This window comes from Littorina saxatilis, linkage group LG5 (genome assembly GCF_037325665.1).
Source record: "Littorina saxatilis isolate snail1 linkage group LG5, US_GU_Lsax_2.0, whole genome shotgun sequence".
Classification (NCBI taxonomy): Eukaryota; Metazoa; Mollusca; class Gastropoda; order Littorinimorpha; family Littorinidae; genus Littorina; species Littorina saxatilis.
Genome location: NC_090249.1, coordinates 50248315 through 50265814, shown reverse-complemented (window position 1 = coordinate 50265814; position 17500 = coordinate 50248315). Strand labels below are relative to the sequence as shown.

At 43.3% G+C, this 17500-nt stretch overlaps 2 protein-coding genes across 7 annotated transcripts in view; one reads left to right on the top strand and one right to left on the bottom strand.

Moving 5' to 3' along the window:
* The window catches only part of LOC138967380 (multiple PDZ domain protein-like), a 241326-nt gene that overhangs the window by 108850 nt on the left and 114976 nt on the right, over positions 1-17500 (bottom strand). For all 6 annotated transcript variants that reach the window (XM_070339916.1, XM_070339919.1, XM_070339917.1 and 3 more), the window contains exons 14-15: positions 5920-5999; positions 2807-2980 (exon numbers count right to left, since the gene is read on the bottom strand). In XM_070339916.1, coding sequence (XP_070196017.1) covers positions 2807-2980; positions 5920-5999 — 254 coding nt within the window. The remainder of the gene's footprint in view (positions 1-2806; positions 2981-5919; positions 6000-17500) is intronic.
* LOC138967382 (zinc finger protein 862-like) lies at positions 137-1831 on the top strand. The gene has a single exon (XM_070339924.1). The coding sequence runs from the start codon at positions 282-284 to the stop codon at positions 1458-1460; it is 1179 nt and encodes a 392-aa protein (XP_070196025.1). The 5' UTR covers positions 137-281; the 3' UTR covers positions 1461-1831.

Genomic DNA, 17500 nt, shown 5'->3' with positions numbered 1-17500 from the left:
TTTCTGTAACAAAACAGGAACTGAGAGAAAAGATTGATCGAAGTGATTATGTGGGAATTGTGATTGATGAGACACTTAACTGTACGTTGGACAAAAAACTCATTGTCTTTGCACGCATCGTTTTGGATGGCACCCCTGAAACTGTATTTCTTGGAAATTATACCATCGATAATGGTACCGCAGAATGTGTGTATGCAAAAGTTCAGGAGGTGTTGAGGGAATGGGGCATCGACGAAGATCACCCTCGCCTTGCAGGGTTAGCTTCAGATGGAGCATCAGTTATGACTGGACAAATCACGGGTGTTGGGGTGCGAATGAAGGAAAAACAAGCAAAGCTTATTCATGTGCACTGTATTGCTCACAGGACAGCACTAGCCACGAAAGATGCAACAAACAGTGTTGAAACAGTCGCAGATTATCGTCTCTGCCTGCAGAATTTGTTCAAGCTGTACAGAGCATCGGGTGATCGGACACACAGATTGAAGCAACTGTGCGATGCTCTTGATGAGGTCGAGTACAAATGTCTAAAACACCCAATAAGTGTGCGGTGGCTGAGCTTGGGCAAGGCTGTGGATGCTGTGAAACAAACTTATCCAGCCCTTATTCTGGAACTTGAAGAAGAAGGTCAGCGTGGGAACACTTCGGCAGTTGGACTACTGAAGAAAGCAAAAATGTTTATCTTTGTTGCGATTACCTACATGTTGGCGGATGTCATTCCCGTCATCGATCGGCTGAATCTCACTTTTCAGAAAGATAACGTCAATCCGTCTACAATAAAGCCCATGGTGGAAAGCACCACACACATGCTGACACAACTTCTTGACACACCAGGAGACAACGAACGAGAGTTTTCTAACTCACTGCAGGGAGCAACATTCAACACCACAACTCTCACCCATCTTCACAACAGAGGACAGTACGAAAGAGTACGTAGAGAGTTTATTCAGGGTCTGATTGATGCATTGCGCCGTCGCTTCCCACAGACTGAAGTGACTATTTTGTCAGCGCTGGCAACCGTCTTTGATGTGGAGCGTTATCCTGGGGCTGATAGATTAGCAGGGTATGGACAGGCCGAGATGGATGTGCTGAGACGGCATTACACAGCTGTGATCAACCCAGAACGAGCACAGCGCAACTTTTTACCCTTCAAGACTGCAGTCACAAATTATGGCGCGACATCTTTCGACACCGTGTGCAGGTGTGTGATCAGGCAACTGTATGACCAATTTCCTGACTTTGGCGAGCTTGCCAAAATAGCTCTGGTCATCCCAGTATCTAGCGTGTACGCAGAGCGAGGATTCAGTGTGCAAAACCTCATCAAAACAAAAGGGAGAAACCGCCTGAATGAAGACCGTGTCAACCGCCTGATGATGCTTCGCTGGCACAGCAAGTCACTCAGGGATTTTGACATCGGCTCTGCGCGTGAAAACTTTTTGACAACAAAGACTAGGCGAAAGTGAAACTGTAACAGTAAGTAACTAGTGAGTAAGTCTTCCAGTTGCGTGATTACTATTTGCTTTCCTATTTTATTTCGGAAGTCTCTCTCTCTCTCTCTCTCTCTCTCTCTCTCTCTCTCTCTCTCTCTCTCTCTCTCTCTCACAGCGGCTGCTGATGTGTCACTGTCAAGTTGTGCGACAGTTGCTTTGAAAGGGGGGGGGGGGGGGGGAGAAAAAACGTCCGCATATCACTGACATTGATAAACATTGATTTAATGTATTGTAAGTCATTGTTTGTCTTTTACTGGTTGCCTTGGCAAGCTTACCGATTTTCGTGAGAGCCTTGTAGCCAGCTCATGACGTCATACCGGTTTGAAAAATACCTAGCGCGATCACTGGTAAATGCTTTGGAAAAACGGGAAAACTATGCTGTAACCATGCTGAGTTTTTTTTTTAAATTGCCCCTAAAATTGTACATAAAATCAAGTTTACCACTCAAGCACCTCCAAAATAAAACCAGTATGGTAATTTGTAACGATGTAACGTGTTCAGCTTTCTCAGGCATTGAGCTTTCTCATTTGTTTTTTTTGATCTTGTATAAACTCCACACTTCTTCTTCTTCTGCGTTCGTGGGCCGAAACTCCCACGTACACTTGGTTATTTTTGCACGAGTGGAATTTTACGTGTATGACCGTTTTTTACCCTGCCGTTTAGGCAGCCATACGCCGTTTTCGGAGGAAGCACGCTGGGTATTTTCGTGTTTCTATAACCCACCGAACTCGGACATGGATTACAGGATCTTTTTCGTGCGCACTTGGTCTTGTGCTTGCGTGTACACACGGGGGTGTTCGGACACCGAGGAGAGTCTGCTCACAAAGTTGACTCTGAGAAATAAATCTCTCGCCGAACGTGGGGACGAACTCACGCTGACAGCGGCCAACTGGATACAAATCCAGCGCTTACCGACTGAGCTACATCCCCGCCCGAACTCCACACTGAAAAGCCCCCCTTCCTTCCATAGTACTGTTGATCGTGCTTAGGTCCTTTACATTCGTTCAACCAAACTTAGTTATTTAAACTTAGAAATTTGCTTCATCCTAAAATTCCTTCCCTTCTCATCCAAGGGACGTAACCACTCGGTGCACCTTTTCGAAGAAATCAAATTTTGGGGTGAAATCCATTAAATCTCACTACTAATTTCCTCCACTTGCAAGAAACAGACGTGCTTTTCTTCGTTAAATAAGTGTAATTCTTTAATGTGACCAGGAAACAACATTTCAGTCTTGATTATATATATTGAATGAGAAAGCTGAATGCCTGAGAAAGCTGAACGCGTTACACGGGTGCACTGAGCTCTACTATCCACCCACCTCCAGCAGTTCATCGTTGGTCTTGAGGCGGCCGTTGAGCCCCACAGGGCCGTCGGGTCGTATGGAGCCGATGTAATGGTGTGGCCGCACCTCCTGGCCGTTTTCCACGTCCACCGTCCCCTCCAGCGAGATGCCCAGCCCCCCGCCCTCCTTGAACTTGGACAGCTGCGCCACCTGGTGGTGTCCAACAGACAGGCAAAGATATATTGAACAGACACCCACAAAAACGGAGCTTGACTGTCTAAATAGGAAAAAGGTGTAAGTAAGTAAAAGCCCACTCTTGCAAAAATGAGTGTATGTAGGAGTTGCAGAATATGGCCATGACTGCAGAAGATGAACAGACAAATGAACGAAGATGAACAGACAAATGAACGAAGATGAACAGACAAATGAACGAAGATGAACAGACAAATGAACAAAGAAGAACAGACAAATGAACAAAGAAGAACAGACAAATGAACAAAGAAGAACAGACAAATGAACAAAGAAGAACAGACAAATGAACAAAGAAGAACAGACAAATGAACAAAGAAGAACAGACAAATGAACAAAGAAGAACAGACAAATGAACAAAGAAGAACAGACAAATGAACGAAGATGAACAGACAAATGAACGAAGAACAGACAAATGAACGAAGATGAACAGACATATGAATGAAGATGAACAGACAAATGAACGAAGATGAACAGACAAATGAACGAAGATGAACAGACAAATGAAATGAACAATGATGAACAGACAAATGACCAAAGACAGAAACCCTAAGTAACATATCACCTCCCTACTACCACCACCACCCCGGCCGGCCCTTTTTATATTTAGTCAAGTTTTGATTTTTCTATTCATCAACTTCAGGATGGGGGAATGATAAAAAAAAAAGTTTTTGACTTTTTAACATTACAAAAATATGGGTAATATGTCTATTTGTCCACAAACCTGTAAGAACATACATTAGAAAACAGAAAGTGATTAAAAAGTCAAGATAGAATAAAAACAAGTCGCGTAAGGCGAAATTACAACATTTAGTCAAGATGTGGAACTCACAGAATGAAACTGAACCCACTGCATTTTTTCACAATGACCGTAGTACGCCGCTTGTGCAAAATGGAGTGAAATTGACAGCGCGGTAGTGGTTTCGCTGTGCTGCATAGCACGCTTTTCTGTACCTCTCTTCGTTTTAACTTTCTGAGCGTGTTTTTAATCCAAACATATCATATCTATATGTTTTTGGAATCAGGAACCGACAAGGAATAAGATGAAATTGTTTTTAAATCCGCGATTTCGGAAATTTAATTTTGATCATAATTTTTATATTTTTAATTTTCAGAGCTTGTTTTTAATCCGAATATAACATATTTATATGTTTTTGGAATCAGGAAATGATGTAGAATAAGATGAACGTAAATTTGGATCGCTTTATATATAAAAAAAATTATTACAATTTTCAGATTTTTTATGACCAAAGTCATGAATTAATTTTTAAGCCACCAAGCTGAAATGCAATACCGAAGTCCGGCCTTCGTCGAATATTGCTTTACAAAAATTTCAATCAATTTGATTGAAAAATGAGGGTGTGACAGTGCCGCCTCAACTTTTACAAAAAGCCGGATATGACGTCATCAAAAGTATTAATCAAAAAAAACGTCCGGGGATATCATTCCCAGGAACTCTCATGTCAAATTTCATAAAGATCGGTCCAGTAGTTTGGTCTGAATTGCTCTACACACACTCACACACGCACAGACAGACAGACACACACACATACACCACGACCCTCGTCTCGATTCCCCCTCTATGTTAAAACATTTAGTCAAAACTTGACTAAATGTAACAAACATGGAAACCTTACAACAGCAGTGAAACACACAAGCAAACAGACATACAAACTGGTTGGGGGGAAAATCATCACCTTCGCTGACCGCACAAAAAGAGAAAAAGAAAACACCAATGAGAACACAGCAATCAGATTTTATCGTTCACCTTGTTGGTTTTTCTTGCTCTCTGATGAAAACTTGAGCATGAGTGTGCATGTGCATACAAGAGAGGGAAAGACTCAAGGGGGTACAGAGAGAGAAAGTGCATAAAAGAGCGACCCCGCTGCCCCCTCCCTTCTCCTCTGTGTATGTATGTGTGTGCGTGTGTGTGTGTGTGTGTGTGTGTGTGAGAGAGAGAGAGAGAGAGAGAGAGAGAGAGAGAGAGAGAGTGCATAAAAGACACAGAGAGAGTGCATAAAAGACATGCAGAGAGAGAAAGAGATTGAGATAGATAGATAGAGAGAGAGAGAGAGAGAGAGAGAGAGAGAGAGAGAGAGAGAGAGAGAGAGAGAGAGAGAGTCAGAGAGAATTAGATCGAGGCCAAAAGGATCAATATTTGATCAAAGCACACCTTCCGACCCCTGCCCCCTTCGGAAAACAAATTCCATCCCACAGCAGTTAATCGCCGCCTCAATCAATTTTACGCCGCACGACGGCCCTGTCTGACAAAACGGGGCAAAGTAAACACCATTTTCTCCAACAGCTCTACACAGCAAAGCTTCACCGTTTCCTACCAGAGGAAATCCAGCAGAAAGTTGTCATGAAAAGCCAATCAGTTTGGCTGGCAGAACATGGCGTGAGAGACATCCATGTATCTCTCCTTTCACTTTTCATCTCAGTTCGGGCAAACAGGGCGCCGTGTTAACGCAAACATGGACGTGACAGCCTCATTATGCTTTTTTGACCACGGTTTGAATTGGATTGACCTGAGAATGAGAGACCCCCTCTGCACTGAAAACCGTGTCCATACTTCTAAAAATGTACTGGGTAAAAGAGCTCTTCAAACGGTACAAACGAGGCTTGTACTTCAGTGCTCAACATCCTTTGGCTTAATTAATGCTGTCACTTTCTTGCAGTGGTAATTTTGTTTTCTTTCTGTATTTCTTTCTTTGTGGTTTACATCAGTCAATTACTGATATTATTCCATTAAAATTCTCTGCAGTCTGAAATGGGTAGTCATAAAAGTTTTCTTTTATCATTTCATCGTCTGTGCATCTGCGCTTTGCTTATGACAACCAAATCTGAAACTTGGCTGACTGGAGGATTTATATAAGAAACAGAGAAAAAATAATACATACGACCACTTCGCAGTCTGGCCCGACGATCCTTTCCCAGCATGCCTTGATGGCCGCTTCCACATCAGGTCGCAGTTCTCCACCTGAACAAATAAAAAAATACAAATTCAAACATTGAAAAATCATAAGAAGAAAAATAAACACAGTATTAATCTATATATGATCCAGGACTCCGCCTGAAATTAACAGAATCAGTGAGTAAAATCTCTCAGGCACCAGAGGGAGGAATCGTCTATAAAAAAAATATTAACAAAATTAAAGTTTTAAAACTGAAACTTTTCAGTGGTTGCAACTTCTCACTTGAAACCACATGTTAGCAATGAAGTAGGTAAAAACAGCAGATACTTGATTACTACAACAGAATACATTTCACTGCACCCACTCATGACCACAGCAAACCAAATCCAGTGCGTGTGTGTGTTTGTGTGTGTGTGTGTGTGCATGTGCATGCATGTTTGCTTGCGCATGCTAGTGTGTACATGAATGCGTGTGCACGTCTACATTTGACAACTTGTTCATCTCTGTACGTTTTTAAACTTTACTTGAGTACCTATGCCTCAGGACCTAAGTGTTTCTCTTATGTACGCTTTCTTCCATTCAAACAAAAACTGGGAGCCGACAAGAGAACTTTTACAGTAAAGGGCACTTCAGTGGTCGTGTCATCTGGTGATCGAATTAGTCAAAAACCCGCCAGCAAAATCAATACCGTTTCTTTTCCTTCCCAGAAAATCTGCTCCATAGTTAAGTGTGATAAAACATGAAAAGAAGAAAAAACTATATGAAGATGTGAGCAAGGAAAGGGATGAAAATATTTGGGAAATATAAACAAATTGGAAAATGCAAATGGCAAAAAAAAGAACAAAAACCAATGTTTGTTCAGTTTTGAAAAGACGGATCAATGCAGGGCATCTTGGAGCAGACCCCTTGAAACAAGCTTTCGCGTTTTTGAGGAGCATGCAGCCACAACCAGAACCGAGATAACCATGACCATGGCTCGGGCCAGCGTGCGTATTTCACCCGGGTGGTAATAAAGCGGCGTGGGAAGACGATGGGAGGAGACTGGAGGATAATTGTGGATGAGGGCAGAGGGGGAGTGGAAGAGCTTGTTTGGGGAAGACCCATCGGCCCCTTGCTCTCATCGGCCCATTGATCCGCTGTCTTAGGTGGTTAAGCATTGTATCGTCTTCTTCTCTCTGGTTGTCTTGAAACTACATCTACACTCTGTTTTCAGTCTTCTGCTTTTCACAAGTCTTGAGAGAGAGCCGTATAGACAGAAGAATGGGTCAGCCCCAACATACACTGCTAAAACATAGAGCTATGCATGACAGACAAACTGGAAATCAATTTTTTAACGGTTTTTTTGCAAATCCAAAATAAGGAATAAATCAGAAAAAATGAGCACCCCTGCTGTTAGAAAAACATTATTTTTCTCATAAAAAGATAATCGAGAATAAACCAGAAAAATGAGCACCCCTGCTTGTTAGAAAAAACATTATTTTTCTCATAAAAAGATAATCGGGAATAAACCAGAAAAATGAGCACCCCTGCTGTTAGAAAAAACATTATTTTTCTCATAAAAAGATAATCGGGAATAAACCAGAAAAATGAGCACCCCTGCTGTTTATTATTTTGTCATGATAAAATTCAGGAATAAACTATAAAAATGAGCACCCCTGCTGTTGGAAAAACGTTATTTTTCTCATAAAAATAAATCAGGAATGATGTCACCCTGCAGTCACAATTAAGTCCACCCCCTCCACCATCCCAAGTCTTGCAAACAGAGATAAACAAAATGACACTTCCTGCAGGTTCTGAAATCATTGTGCATTAACAGGTAACATGCGCCTTGAGTCGATCGCCTTGTGTGGTGAGATACGTGCGCGATATAAATCCTCGTAAATAAATAAATAAAATAAATAAATCAAACCTGTCTTTAACAACCATCCAAGGGACCAATCAAAAGAGGTCATTAACACAGACAGGTGGTTGCTATGGAAAGGTGAATTATATTGGAGAAAAAACAATTAACCCACCGAGCATCCTTTGGGGGCGGTCTTTGAAGGGAGGTGGTAGTTATGGAGAAGTATTTACCAAGGCAGGTTTGAGTGTACCTCAGCTCACGAGATATTATCTCCAATCAAAATGACCCAATCAAAGTGACGTAATGACCATACAGATCACTACACCTCCCTCCCACACAGCCCACACCTTTTGCTGTGCATCAGACATCTGAACCATGCCTGGAGCTGAACCTGACAATGATTTTGCATGAATCAGTGCAAGATGAATGGGAGATGAATGAATGACCTGTGGTACAGCGGAACCGCCCCCCCCCCCCCCCCCCCCCCCCCAACTTACAAAGTTTCTGTTCACATTTACCTTCATTTTAAGAGTCGCTCCTTTTTAAGGCCTGATTTTCTCAGATATTTTGAGGTCTTAAAAGGGGCAGGAGGGCTCGGGTTCTTTCTGTAGATACTGTTTTCAGCAATAAGAACACACACACACACACAAACTACTTTGAATGACTGTGGCATAAAGTGTCTGGTACCAAGAGCATCTGCCAGCCTCAGACACACACATGACACAGGAATCGTTCATTTCAGACAGAGGGGCTAAAAACTGTGTTCAAAGTAAATGGTAACCGCTGGTTGTTCCAGCCTTTCTACAGACAAGAGGATCTCTGAGTGGCGAGCAAGCCTAAACCTCCAATAATCCCAATCTCAAGTCTTTGCCCAAACATCAGTCCCCAGCGCAAACAGGGCAGACTTTCTCCCACATCTCTTCTTATTCCACACTGATCAAACTGGATGGGAGAACAAGACCCCTCTGACACCTCTCAGTTTCCTTCTGTGAGCCAAATTTGATGGTGGATCACACACACTGAGAGCGGGGAACTGATGCCCGCGGCCGTATTGACCATGAGACCTCTCCAAGATGCTGGAAGAAACGGCTTTATGAGAGACAAATACCAAGAATCAATATCATAGCATACTCCAAAACCCACTACCCTGGCCAAATTTACTCGCCAGCCAAGCTACAGTAGCATGTTTGGAATCACGTCAATACTGGTTTGATCTTTTGTCATTAAACTTTCATAGGTAGCTCAAGGCTACAGCTGATAATACTGGGAGGAAAAGGGCGGCAAGGAACATGGATCATATTTCCCTTTCAAACTGTCTGGAAGCCCTTTCAGTGAATAATTTAAAACATGGTGCGCTGCACTTCTTCAGTTCTTATGGCTATTTTTCATGATTTTAAAGGCGCAGTCCTCCCTGTGTAAACAAGTCCCCTCACCATCTCAGATCTAGTCAAGTTTTGACTAAATGTTTTAACATAGACGGGGAATCGAGACAGGGGTGGTGGCGTATGTGTGTATGTATGTGTGTGTAGAGCGATTCAGAGAAGACTACTGGACTGATCTTCATAAAATTTCAGATGAGAGTTCCTGGGTATGATATCCCCAGACGTTTTTTTCCCTTTTTTTCGATAAATATCTTTGATGACGTCATATCCGGCTTTTCGTGAAAGTTGGGGCAGCACTGTCACGCTCTCATTTTCCAACTAATTTTGTTGAAATTTTGGTCAAGTAATGTTCGGCGAAGCCCGGACTTTGGTATCGCATTACAGGACACTCAGGCTGCAAAACAGCTTCATCCCCAAATCCATCACCCTTAGCAACATGTAAACACATCCACATACCCGACTCAGCCCCTCTTCTGCCAGTGCAATCAGTAGTAATGTACATGGATGTATTGGTTTTATGTACAACCGTATATTTCCTGCGATACATTGTATGTTATGATATTTTGCAATGATGTTTAGCCATAGTTCGTTATACGCGTACGTGTGCGAGAATATGTAAGCGCAGTGCTTTAAAGATGTCCATGTTATATTGTGCTATATGTTTTATGTAAAATCAATGTCTTGTTTGTATTATTGTTATGTACCACCCCTGAATTTCTCTATGAGATAATAAAGTATTCTTATTCTTATTCTTATTCTACAGTCTGAACAGATCTGTTGTGGTTGACACGGTAAGGATGCTGTTATCCTCCATTACAGTCTGAACAGATCTGTTGTGGTTGACACGAGAAGGATGCTGTTATCCTCCATTACAGTCTGAACAGATCTGTTGTGGTTGACACGGGAAGGATGCTGTTATCCTCCATTACAGTCTGAACAGATCTGTTGTGGTTGACACGGGAAGGATGCTGTTATCCTCCATTACAGTTGAACAGATCTGTTGTGGTTGACACGGGAAGGATGCTGTTATCCTCCATTACAGTCTGAACAGATCTGTTGTGGTTGACACGAGAAGGATGCTGTTATCCTCCATTACAGTCTGAACAGATCTGTTGTGGTTGACACGGGAAGGATGCTGTTATCCTCCATTACAGTCTGAACAGATCTGTTGTGGTTGACACGAGAAGGATGCTGTTATCCTCCATTACAGTCTGAACAGATCTGTTGTGGTTGACACGGGAAGGATGCTGTTATCCTTCATTACAGTCTGAACAGATCTGTTGTGGTTGACACGGGAAGGATGCTGTTATCCTCCATTACAGTCTGAACAGATCTGTTGTGGTTGACACGAGAAGGATGCTGTTATCCTCCATTACAGTCTGAACAGATCTGTTGTGGTTGACACGGGAAGGATGCTGTTATCCTCCATTACAGTCTGAACAGATCTGTTGTGGTTGACACGGGAAGGATGCTGTTATCCTCCATTACAGTCTGAACAGATCTGTTGTGGTTGACACGGGAAGGATGCTGTTATCCTCCATTACAGTCTGAACAGATCTGTTGTGGTTGACACGGGAAGGATGCTGTTATCCTCCATTACAGTCTGAACAGATCTGTTGTGGTTGACACGGGAAGGATGCTGTTATCCTTCATTACAGTCTGAACAGATCTGTTGTGGTTGACACGAGAAGGATGCTGTTATCCTCCATTACAGTCTGAACAGATCTGTTGTGGTTGACACAGGAAGGATGCTGTTATCCTCCATTACAGTTGAACAGATCTGTTGTGGTTGACACAGGAAGGATGCTGTTATCCTCCATTACAGTTGAACAGATCTGTTGTGGTTTACACGAGAAGGATGCTGTTATCCTCCATTACAGTCTGAACAGATCTGTTGTGGTTGACACGGGAAGGATGCTGTTATCCTTCATTACTGTCTGAACAGATCTGTTGAGGTTGACACGGCAAGGATGGTACAGTTGAACCTGTCTATATCGACCACCAAAGGGACGGTTGAACACCTGTCTATATCGACCATCAAAGGGACGGTTGAACCTGTCTATATCGACCACCAAAGGGACGGTTGAACCTGTCTATATCGACCACAAAAGGGACGGTTGAACCTGTCTATATCGACCACCAAAGGGACAGTTGAACCTGTCTATATCGACCACAAAAGGGACGGTTGAACCTGTCTATATCGACCAACAAAGGGACGGTTGAACCTGTCTACATATCGACCACCAAAGGGACAGTTGAACACCTGTCTATATCGACCACCAAAGGGACGGTTGAACACCTGTCTATATTGACCACCAAAGGGACGGCTCAACCTGTCTATATCGACCACCAAAGGGACGGTTGAACCTGTCTATATATCGACCACTAAAGGGACGGCTCAACCTGTCTATATTGACCACCAAAGGGACGGTTGAACCTGTCTATATTGACCACCAAAGGGACGGTTGAACCTGTCTATATTGACCACCAAAAGGATGGTTGAACCTGTCTATATTGACCACCAAAAGGATGGTTGAACCTGTCTATATTGACCACCAAAAGGATGGTTGAACCTGTCTATATTGACCACCAAAAGGATGGTTGAACCTGTCTATATTGACCACCAAAAGGATGGTTGAACCTGTCTATTTCGACCACCAAAGGGACCGACCAAAAGTGGTCCTTTTTGACAGGTAGTCATTGTGGAAAGGTTAATAATAAAATAAAAATTCAAATCATCGGGGATCCTTTCAAGGATAGTTGTAATGGGCAGATGGTTGTTATCGAGAGGTGGTAGCCAGCAAGGCAGGTTGGACTGTCCACCTGTCCACTTAGTCCTCCTGTCCTTTCACTAATCCCTCTCTGACTCCCTCCCTCCCCCTCCCATTGCAGGATGACCTTTGGAGTCGGCTGTCTGCACTTCTTTGAAATCCCCAGAAATGTTACATAATTGCCATCATATCAGCAGATCCGCCAAACTGTGGGGCAAAGGTGACGCTCAGAACTGCCTTAAACTTCCGAACCTCCCCCCGTGTACACTACATTGGGTGTGCACGTTAAAGATCCCACGATTGACAAAAGGGTCTTTCCTGGCAAAATTGCTTCTATATATACCCGTGTGACTTGGAATAATAGGCCGTGAAAGTTAAATATGCGCCGAAATGGCTGCAATCTACTGGCCGTATAAAATTTCATCTCACACGGCATCACTGCAGAGCGCCTAGAACTGTACCCACGGAATATGCGCGATGTAAGACTCATTGATTGATTGATTGATTGATTGAAGTTGCCAAAACTTGTAAGCCCATTTCAGCAAGATAATGCATCCTGGCAGTTTCCCAACCCTTTAGACTCTCTCCCCCCCCCCCCCCCCCCTTCATTTTTCTACCCCACAATACAGTGCAACCCTCAATTCAAGAGCTTCAAAATAAATCTGGTAACAAATCAGATCTCAAATACAAAGTCTTTATTAAAATGGAGATAAATTTGGAGCCAGATAATGAAAAAAAATCTGTATAATCAAGGTCTTAAAAGGGGGGGGGGGGGTAAAGTCTTAAATTGGTCAGCCTTAGAAAGGAGTGGGGGGTGGGGGGAGGGGAGGTTTCACTGTAGCAGGCCAAGCAGCAAGGCGAAGCAATGAAGAACAAGAACAATACCAATCACTTCACAGAGAGTGGCGTCAGTGAAAGCAATCTGCCACCTGTGGCCGCTGTTATTAAACGATCAAAGGCTCCTGGCAGGTGCTGATGGCAACAGCCCGCTTCGTTATATATTCGTCATGCTCGCATGCCATGGCTGTGCCTGATACTGATAGTGCTCACATAAAGAAGCAATATAGCAGGTTTGCAAATGTATCCAAATTAACATCCCGGAAAGAATGGTCGTTTTTCAAATAATAATATTGTAATAATGACAGAAATTTCCTTATATTATTTCTAGCTCTTTGTCGATTCGTCACCAGTATGTATGTCGCTCAAATGTTCACTCTTCTCTCGGTAGCTCTGACGTCACTTCCACAGGGGTTATATCGGGAGATATCAGCCATAACAACAATGGAATTTGTTTGCACATTTGTTTTCACCCCTAGACGAATCACATCAATCTACATGCCATTCTAAGAAAAAAATGTAAGGTAAATACAATCATTATGTGATTGGCGCCATTAAGTATGCAAAAGAACTGTAGAGAGGGAGAGGGAGAGAATTTAGAATGTGTGTGTGTGTGTGTGTGTGTGTGTGTGTGTGTGTGTGTGTGTGTGTGTGTGTGTGTGTGTGTGTGTGTGTGTGTGTGTGTGTGTGTGTGTGTCTGTGTCTGTGTGTCAGTGCGTGCATGTGTGCATGCATGTGTGTGTCACGAGTATGCATGCAGAAATGCATGTGTGTATGTGTGTGTGTGTGCAAAACAGCAAGAGGGAGAGAATCATCGACTTACGCCATGGCTTTTGTGCGCCCACAATAACGGGAGCATATTTGTATCTCTTGCTGGTTGACCAGTCCAAACTGCAAGGCCTGGGACACATTTTCTGTCCAAAGCAATCTGTGCACTCCAATAAAACACCTCCGCCTTTCACATCACTGCATCTTCACGCTCCAACGCACCACAACTGCTGGCCAAATGCATTGTTAATGACTCTGGCCCATCTCCATATCAACAGTCCAATATCGCTCCCTGCAGCCGCACATTTCACAAGCATTTCTAGGCAGATACAGATATTTATCATCAAGGGCGGATCTGGGGGGGGGTTACACGGGTTACGTAACCCCCCCACCCCCCCAAAAAGAGGTAATTTATTGGCTCAGGATGCACCAGATAGCTCTATTTTGCTTCTTTGGATAAAAAAAATTTTCGGGGGGGCATGCCCCCGGACCCCCCCTAGAGGCTTAGGCGCCGTCAACTTGTATCTTCGCAGTCATTTTGTAACCCCCCCCTCCAAAGTGAATTGATCCGCCCTTGATCATCCTAGATGTGTCTGTGTGTTGTCAACAGTTGACCAACACTCAGTTGCATGATTCTACACACTGGAAGTCTGATCCAGACTGTAATTTATGAGAAATTCAACTGTTGACAACCGAAAGCTGATTGGTTAAAGGACAGGAGTAGTAAATGACAGAGCTGGTTGGTTGTATTCATATGTACACTATGAAAATCTGCTAGATCAGACTGTAATTTCACACGTGTATGTGAGAAATTCAACAGCTCCGATCCAGACTGTAATTTTAAAAGTATGATTCACACGTGTATGTGAGAAATTCAACAGCTCCGATCCAGACTGTAATTTTAAAAGTGTGAGAAATCTGGTTTCTCATCACATTCTCTGAAGAAGAAAAACAATGTGACACCGTTTCTTGGATTACCGCAGAGCTCCACTTTGCAATTTCACGTATCCAAAAAATTAATAAGGTTTTTCACTGCCTTTCAGCGACTCGACTCACACTAGTTTCCTTGACTAATGCCACAGAGTTCCACCTTGCAACTTCAGGTTCACAAGTAATCTCTACTCCAGGTGCTGAAAATAAATCCTTCACATGAGCAACTCTAAGTTTCTGAGTCTTTTCTAAATTACTTCACACACATAGCAAGACCTGAAAATGTTCACGTGGCAAGCCCAGGGCGTTCCTCCTAATCAAATTCCACAAGTTAATACAAGAATGCAGGAACAAACTTGCAGAAAATCTGGAGGCATGGTTTAAGAATCAAATTACAGTCCAAGTTCACAATCCAGACTGTGATCTACACACAGATAATTCCACACACAAGACTTATAAACAGGTCAACTTTAAAAACCTGATGGAAACACACGAAAGATGAGAATTCCAGAAAGAAGGCACGAACAGGTCAACTTTATAAACCTGATGGAAACACACAAAATGAGAATTCCAGAAAGAAGACACAAACTGGTCAACTTTGAAAAGCTGACTGAAGCCAGAACACGAAAGAAGCAGAGCCTATGGCGCGTGTGACAGCGATTTGCTGTGGGCACCCCAGCTGAGCGAAGCGGAGCCAAGGTGGCTAGAGTAAATGAGGCTGCTGAACGACAGAGCATCAAGCCAGGCTGTCGGTGGCTTAGGGGCTATGCACACACGCACAACACTGCATCTCTTGCTCAGGTTGGCAACTCTAAAACTGCCTTTGAGCAATTACTGTAAGTTCCCTTTGTCAGAAGTGGCACTTTGTGGTATAAATAAACATTTGCAACTCTAAACTGCCTTTGGGTAATTACTGTACTTGGACTTTAATTTGTAATAAGTGGTACATGTATTTGGTAGCACATTTGGAATTCTATTTCCAGTGGAATTGTAAATTACCTTTGTTCAATCGCAGTAACCTGAGTGGTATTCAACAGTGGTGGTTTAGAACAAATGTAGAATTCTGAACAGCTTTTAAGCCTACTTCTTCTTCTTGCGTTCACCGTCACACCATCAGGTTAGTCTGCGAGACGAATGACGTCGTGGCTTCCAGGTCTTGTCTGCTCCAATAGAGTTTGGTGCAGAGAGTAAGCCTACTAAAACTCTACCATTGTAATAAAGGGTACTTGGTACAGTGTTAATACATTTAGAGTTCTGAACTACCCTTTAAGCTTCTGAAACTATACTTTGTAATTAGTATCGCTCCAAACTGACTGAACTGTATTTGCCTTGTGAAAGACACTGAGTTTCTTATCTTTAAATCCACCAGTTATTTTTGATAATTTTGCCAAAATGACAATCTTTTTTTTCTTTCCTTTTTTTATTTTATTTGAACTACTTCTCTCCGAATAACTTTAAGTTACTTTTGTTGCATATGGTGTATAAATTATTCAGAGCACTATTACGTGTACGTCCCTTTATTTATTAGATCTTTCCTTTCAGAGTGAGGAACAATTACCTCTTCCCATCTAAGTTCTACTATACACCGAAGGAGTTCAAATTCTCACCGTTTCTCGATACCCTTTTTCAGCCCCAAGCATTTTCAGTTTTATTCGGAAGGAGACAGAAAGGGGAGGGAGGGGAGGGGAGGGAGGGGAGGGGAGGGAGGGGAGGGGAGGGGGAGGGGAGGGGAGGGGAGGGGAGGGGAGGGGAGGGGAGGGGAGGGGAGGGGGGGGAAGAGGCGGGTTGTAGTGTAATTTCCTGTTTTATAGCATCAGTTGGGTCTCATTTCCGGCACAATTCTTATTCCTTTTTTCACGACCCCTGAAGTAAAATTCTGACTGAGGCAAAATACCAAACTATGAAACCATTCAGGACTAGCGTAGCAACCCAATAAACAAGCATGTGTATGTGACGAAAAATCCATGAAATGCCTTTGCATCCAACACTTCTCCTGGCCCACGTCCATTGCTTCTCTTGAGAGGTCTCCACCAACGAGTAATCTGCAGCTAACACATAATGACTGGATGAAATTGCTCCTCAATTTCCCCTTCTGCTTTAGCCCCCTGTTCGCAGCCACGGCCATTTCATCTGGACCAATCACAGCCTGAGTAGTTTGCGGCAACACTCTCTCTGACTGAGACTCTCTCTTTCTCTCTGCCCTGCCATACCCCCAATACTCTTTTCTCCTTTTCTCTTCCTGTCTCTGCCTGGCTGACTCAGTCTGACCTCTGTCTTGTCTTGTCTTGTATTCTCCTTCTCCCCCTCCCCCCCCCCCCCCCCCAAAAAAAAAAATACACCTAAAAATATAGGATTGAATGGGAAAATCCAAACTGCACAGGCAATTTATAAAGAACCATGCCCCATTTATGAACTGTTTATAGTCAGTTTATAGGAAGCCTAACTCAGACGTCTCATTGCTTAGCTGTGAGTAGGCTACTTTGTGGAAACTGACTAACTCTCTTTCTCTCACCCTCTCTGTCTCCCTCCCTCTCTTCCTCATTCTCTCTCTCCCTCTTTGTCTTCCTCCCTCTCTCTCTTCCTTTCTCTCATTCTCTTCCTCTCTCTCTCTTTCTCATTCTCCCCTCTCTCTCATCTCTCCCCCCCTCCTCTTTGTCTCTCTCTCACTCTCTGTCTCAAGTCTCCCTCCCTTCCTCTCCCTCTTTGTCTCCCTCCATCCCTCTCTTCTGTTCTCTCTCCCCCTTTCTCTTCCTCACTCTCTCTCTCTCATTCTCCCTCCCTCCCTTCTGTTCTCTCTCCCCCTTTCTCTTCCTCACTCTCTCTCTCTCTCTCTCATTCTCCCTCCCCCTCTCTCCCTTTCTCTCTGCCCTGCCATAATCCCTCCTTTCCCTGTCTGGTCGACTGCCTGACCCCTGTCTTGTCTTGGTTTTTCTTTCTGAACCAAAAAAACAACAACCACCCGGCAACTAAAAGACTTGAATGGGGAAATGGGGGCACCGAACAGGCAACATATAATGGACATTCCTCATTGATGA